Raw genomic sequence first — 6,566 nt, 5'->3', positions numbered from 1 at the left:
CAGGAAAGGCCACGGAGCCCAAAAGATTCGAGTATCCGTGCACCTTTGTCATACGTGTGGGCATTACATCTGCTTTCACATCTGTGCATGTCCTCTCTCTCTCTCTCCTGTCAATACAAAGAGAAAGAAAGTAGAGAGAGAGTCCCATGGCATGGATCACTCACATGGGTGGGGTTCTTGGTTTGTGTAGTAGGGACCCATCCCCAATCTGGCATTAGATAAATGAGCAGGACCCGCTTGCAGCGTCAGCTACATGGTGCTTTGCGGTCCCCACTCAGCTTTAGCTTTTGGCCCCTCCCTCCGGGCCCCCCCCCCCCCCCCAACCCCCAAAAAATAAAAACAAACAAGAATTGAAAAATTAAAAAGACAGTATCCCACCACTTACATGCAATGGAGGAGAGTAACTTACGTGACATACCGATCTAAGAACCTTATGCTATTCGAGGTAGAACTCATGAGAATATTTAACCATACCACACTCCCGATGATGAACATGTTTTATATAAGTCGTTATCATAGAGGCAATGAGACTATAATTAGAGTAAAAAGTAAAATCTTGACTTGTTTCCTTTCGGATTTTGTTCCTAATTAAACTTTTCTTACTGTTTGATAACTACAAGTAGCAGGAACTCATGATCGATAATGGTAAAACAAAAAAGCTTCCCAATATCTAACTGGAGCTCAGCTGACTAATTTCTCCTTCTTCCCGAGCTTTTCCCTTCAATCAGTGAATCAGCCATGTAGTTACAAATTTACTTTTTACTTCTTTCCTCAGCTAGCTTCTTCTGGGTTCCGCTGCTTCTGCTGTACAAAGACTTCGAGTACACTAGAAAAGACACAAAACTAACAGTACACTAGATTTTTCGGCAATTGTTTTCACTTCGAAGGGTGAAAATTGAAATTACAGTGCCAAAATTTGCAACAAACAAACATATTTTTTGACCGTCTTCTTTTGTTTTTAACCTGTGGTACTACGATTTCTTCCAACTTGATGAAGCTACTACATAAAATGGGGGAGTAGATGTTGATTGATCAAAATAGTACAAACAAGAAGCAAAGAAAGAAAATGTAATGGGATGGGGACCCAATTCTTTCCTTTCACTGCCTTTTTACGTAAGCATTTTGTATGGTAGTAAGTAGTATTGTTGGTATTTGGAGATGATGATATGATGGTGGTGGTGCTGCTGCTGCTGCTGGTGCCGGTGATGATGGTGGTGGGGAAAGATTTGATTTCTTTTGATTCTCTACAGATTTTTTATGGTGGTTTTTGTTTTGTTAAACTAAAACATGTTGATCCTCCTGCCAAAAAAAAAAAGTCAAATTATCATATAGATTACGTTATCTATATGTTTAAACAAAACAAAATACAACATAAACAAATTTTAGATTTGAAAGTAACTTTTACCTAATTAAGCTTGATTAGGAAGTTCCTACCGGGCATTTTGGCCCAGCTCCTGTGCCGGCGTACATCCCTATGGCTCCGTGACCGGAGTTCAACCTGAAACTCAATAAAAAAACCTTCCAAGTCTAAATATATTTCACTTTACACAGTGATCAAATGAACAACTTTACAGTAGGGAATTAGGGTTACCTTGGAATTTGGCAGTTGAAAGACTTTAAGGATGCCATGTCCAGGGATGAAGATGCTGGAAGTAGGGAAGTCGCCAAGTTAATGTTAGCGGCTGCAAATGAGGCATCCGAGCCATTGGCCTCGCTAGTCACGTTGGGAAAGGCGGAGGATGTGTACTCTCCGGCAGCCTTTGTTGGAGACGCAAAAGGACTATCAGGAAGATTGTGCTCCAAACTGTATGCACTCAATTATAAGATCCATTAGCTTCAACACATTGTCCAAAGTCCATAAAATCTTTCACTATGGGCATATATCAACAAAGAATATGCAAAACCCGGCTTACCCTTCAAGCAAATCACTGATATCGTCTTGGGGGCTCTCCTTACCACTACCATTGCTACTTCGGCTACCACTACCACTTTCGTCATTGTTGGCCATCATATCTTTACCTAGAACAGCGGCAGCTGCTTCCTTAAGAAGCTGATCAGCATCCACTGCTGGAGTCATGTGTGGCATCGGAGAAGAACAGTTATCTGCAATCAAGAGCATATAAACATTAGCAACTGCATTGAACCATGAAATCGTTTTGTAATCACTGTATGAGTGACAACATGAGTACCGTGGGGAACTTCTTGGCCGTTATGAACCGAAGGAAGCACTAGGTTTCGACTGAACATGTTGGGAGACTGGGTAGGGGAGTGAATCGGACTGCTGGCAGAGAGCGCGCGGTGGTGATGCTTCTTGACATCAAGTAGCTGCAGGCCCATCAGTCTTCGACTTTGAATTTCAAGTGCTTGCAACTCAGCTTGCTCCTCCAGCTTCCTCCTCCACAGCATGTCTTGAGAATTGTAAAACATCTTTGCTCCTATAATTCAAAATAAATAATTTAACTAATTTAACATGTGACTGAAGGAATTCATATCTTCCATGCGTCTGGAAATTAATAAATAACAGAATGTAAATAAGTTTGTTTAATTAGCTAACCTAGCTGGAGATCGTAAGGGTCTCTACCATCCAGCCCAGTAGGTGTACCACAGGGAGACAAATCTCCTCTTTCCACTTGTTGCTGTTGTTTCCTGGAAAATTAATAACATGCAAACACCATTATTAGCTTATTATCCACTAAATTATAATTAATTTTAGGTAATGATATAATAACTAGTGGAATAAGTAGAACAAGATCAAACGAGATTGTGAGAGAGTAGTTGTACTTTTCATGAGCTTTGCCCTTCTCCTTGTAAGGCTTGACAAGCACTCTAGCATCACAAACAAAATGAGGGTTCCCTTTGGCCAAAATCAGCTTCACCGTGTCCGGGTACAAGAATGTAACGAATCCAAACATCCTCTTCTGCTGGTATGGGATTCTCACGTCTTGGACCGGCCCGTAAATGCTTCAATTTTTTGGCAATTAACAACAGCAAACTAAGTCAGCAATACGAAAACCTGTTTCACCATGACCTTCAAATGACACTAATACAGGTACACAAAATCAAGTAAAAAAATAACCTGAAATAGTTTGAGACATCTTCCTCTCTGAAAGTGCTATCGGCCGGGAAAGTCAAATATATCTGCCTTGAAGCCGGGTTCACAATCCCCGCACCGCCATTCATCGACAAATCGGATCTTTCGAGGCGGGATCGGCTGAACTTGTGCATATCATCACCCATCATCAAGGCAGCTGCCGCAGCCCTACAAATACAAAGAACAAAAAAGATCAACCTAATAATTATTCAACACAAATGATTAAAAGATAGGAGCTTTAATTAATTTCCAAAAACGTTAAGAACTTCAGTAAATCATGCACCTTTGGGAATCAGTTTGTTGCTGCTGAAGAAGGAAGTTCATGCACTTGGAGGAGTAAGGGAAGGAATTGGCTGACGCTGCCATAAGCTGAGATGCAGCAGCAAGCCTCTGCTGCTGAGCGGTTTTAGATCTGAGAAGCGCTTCATGGTCCATCATTTCCAGCTTGCTCGGCGACCCAACAACCACCTGTCCACCGCCGTCGACGACGGGGTCTCCAAGCCCGCCGCTGTGCAAGAACCTGCAGCTGGCTCCGTTCTTGCAGTAGCCTCTGGCGAAATACAGGCAGGGTTTCCACCCAAACCCTGAGTTGGGGTCCTCCAAGCACACGTCGCTGACTGAGCAACTTCGTCGGTCGAGCGGCCCACCACCGCCACCGCCTCCACCACCCCAATTAGCAGAGCCGTGCAAGGAGGAGAAAAGGTTCGGATCAGAAGCGGTGGTAGGACTGGAAGACAAGTTGGACTGTGGGTAGAAAAAATCAGGCGACTTGGGTCCCACCATTGGTGGTGGACAGCCATCGTTGAGGAAGGAGAGCTGCTCTTGGAGCTGAAACTCATCCATCACATCAGCTGGAACTCCTCCATTACTACCTCCATAGAAGCTGCTGATTTCTTCTTGGGTTCTGAGCTCGGAGAGAGCAGCCCAGGAAGCGGAGGAAGAAGAAGGGTTGGGGATAGTGAGAGAGAGCCTCGAGGCGGAAGAGCAAGAGTTCTGCCTGGAGATAGCGATGGGGTTTGTGAAGGGGGAAGGAGAAGGAGTGGAAGGAGTGGAAGGAGAGTTTGATGATAAGGGCACTCCCAGCTCCTTCCTTGACTTGAGAATGACCGAGTGGAGAAAGGCTTCAGGTCCAAAAGCTAGCCTTATCATTTCCTTCTCGCCATGGTCTTGTATCAGAAGCAGACCCATGATTTTTGAAGCATTTTCTGGGTCCAAATTTTGGATCCTCGAGAACACAATTCTTGTAGCTTCATAGGAGTCCATGGCGGATAGAGAAGTTGGGTTGGTGTGTGTGTTGGAACTGGAACTTCACTCCCACCACCAACCCTAAAAAATTTGTGTTTCTTGAGAGGAACAAGCGAAAGTTTCTTTTTCCCAACCCTTTCACCCACCAACTTGTTTTTGTGACGAGTGGGAGGAGGCAGAGCACAACAGAGAGAGAGTGTTTCTTTCTATCTTAATGTTCCTGCAAAACCCAAGAACGGAAGAATTAATTAACCAAAGGTATAGAGAGAGAAGAAAAAGAAAAGAAATATATATATATATATATATAAATATATATAAAAGTTGGAGTGTGAAAAGTAGTATTCTCGTGTGGTTTGATTGATTAAAAGGAAGGAACAGGCAACCAAGCTGAAGCTGGAGAGATGGGGGAGAGAGAGAGAGAGTTATCCTTCAATTGTTGAAAGGAAATGAAAGGAAAACAGAAAAAAGAAAGAAGCTTTGGGGGGTGTGGGGGTTGAAATTTTCTCCAAGCAATTAAAGTGGAGGAAAGTTGGGAGGACTCGGTAAGCATAAAGAAATAGCAATAAAACTGAAAGTCTGAACCCAAATGAAATGAAAATCCCCAACAAATAATCAGTCACTAAAAATAATTTGAAACTAAAACCAAAATCTGAGACTAAAAGTAACGCTTACCCGCTAAGTACGAAAGGAGTAAGAGTGTTCTGGTTTCTCTGCGTCTTCCTGCAGCTCAACTACTTGAAACATATTATTTGCTATAAATTGTATAAAATCCCAAAGCTTATAGCTATGGAAATCCCAGTCAAATTTTTACTACAAAAGCCAAACCACCGCCTTTTCTTGCTAGTTTCTAGCCCCTCTTTTGCTGCAGCAGAAGAACCATCAATCCCTTCGCTGCTGCCACTGTTTCTGCTGCTGCTGCACTACTGAGTTTTTGGGTTCTGAGCTCACTTTCTCTCTCTAGCTTTGGTTCGGCTTGGATTTTCTTCTCCCTCCTTGTATCTCTTTATTTCTCCGTTGCGTTTCTCTGGCCCTTGAAGTTTACAGGGGACAAAAACCGACTGATGAGAGACAGAGAGAGAGATAAAGTATTCGGGGTGTCCGAGTCTGGTGTATTGAGTGGGATCCAGATCTGTGTGCTTGCTTCAAATACTGCACGTTCTCTAGCCCCTAACCTCTGACACTCTCTAAAACTCTATCTCTCTCTAATTTCTCATTCTAATTTTATTTTTATTTCCCAACCCAGAAACACCCTGGTTTGACTCCACGCGATCGTGTGGGGAGGTCAAGACACGCGCCAATGGTGATGACTTAGAGCAGTTCCACCGCCCAGTACCACCGGGGCTGATGTCAGCCACTTTTTTTTTTTTTTTTTTTTCCTTTTTTTGGCGCCAGAGAGGGAGTTGTTGTGGAGGCTGATAGCAGAGTTGGTCGAGGCGGGAGAGGTGTCGGGAGGGAAGGAGCCACAGAGGGAGAAAGACGGGAGGACAAAGAGGACGATGAAGAGGTGTGGAGATGCAGTAGTTGAAGCTCGTTGAGGGTGTAGAGGACCTTGTTGTTGAGGTCGGCTTGGGATTTGAAGGACAGGAAGGCGACTACGTCGGAGGATGGGAGGAGGAGGTTTGGAGGCGACGATGGGAATGGAATGGAAGTGCAGGGGTGGACGGCAGTGGGGACAAGAAAGAGGTGGAAGATGAGAAAATAAAAATATTTTAATAATATTATTATTAGTTTATTTTTTTATAAAGTTAGAAATTAAAAATAAAATTATTATTTTATATTATTTTATAATAAAAATAATAATATTTTAATAAAATTGACTAAACTATTTTTTTGTTAGAGACCAAGATGCATTTGATCTATTATTGTTTGTTAATGTCTATTACTATTCACTAAATGGATTAAATAAGCTGGATAATGACGTATTTTTTTAAGGACAGATTTGCTCTCAAGGGCGGGACCAGGGTTTGACAGAGGGAGCATCTGTATGGTGATTGCAGTGTGTGGTTGCACGCTCTTGGGGTTTGGTTTCATGGACGGATTCTATCTGTGTTTTGTGGGTGAGTCAACGTCTCTACAAAAGTTTGAAAGTGAAATTAGAAAAATTAATAAACTATCAAGCTTTATTAGGTTGATTGATCTACAAATGGGATTTTCTGGGTGTCTTGTTTGGAATTGGGTAAAATAATTAAAAGCAATTTTGGATTACCGAAAAACATTTGTTATCATAACT

At 42.5% G+C, this 6,566-nt stretch overlaps 1 protein-coding gene across 1 annotated transcript; it reads right to left on the bottom strand.

Annotated features, from left to right (window-relative positions):
* Positions 1 to 536: 536 nt before the first annotated feature.
* Positions 537 to 5,963, bottom strand: LOC137747391 (zinc finger CCCH domain-containing protein 53). The gene is made up of 10 exons (XM_068487496.2): positions 5,009 to 5,963; positions 3,375 to 4,556; positions 3,077 to 3,259; positions 2,782 to 2,961; positions 2,555 to 2,646; positions 2,190 to 2,435; positions 1,914 to 2,103; positions 1,592 to 1,804; positions 1,406 to 1,498; positions 537 to 1,299 (listed from the first exon to the last, which is right to left on the bottom strand). Exons 2-9 carry the CDS (start codon positions 4,352 to 4,354, stop codon positions 1,420 to 1,422), a joined length of 2,163 nt encoding a protein of 720 aa, XP_068343597.1. The 5' UTR covers positions 4,355 to 4,556; positions 5,009 to 5,963; the 3' UTR covers positions 537 to 1,299; positions 1,406 to 1,419.
* Between the last annotated feature and the right edge of the window lie 603 nt (positions 5,964 to 6,566).

Source organism: Pyrus communis, chromosome 2 (genome assembly GCF_041283825.1).
Source record: "Pyrus communis isolate YQ-2024b chromosome 2, ASM4128382v1, whole genome shotgun sequence".
Lineage (NCBI taxonomy): Eukaryota > Viridiplantae > Streptophyta > Magnoliopsida > Rosales > Rosaceae > Pyrus > Pyrus communis.
Note: the sequence above shows the minus strand (reverse complement) of the source record. Positions and strands in the feature narration are given on the sequence as shown.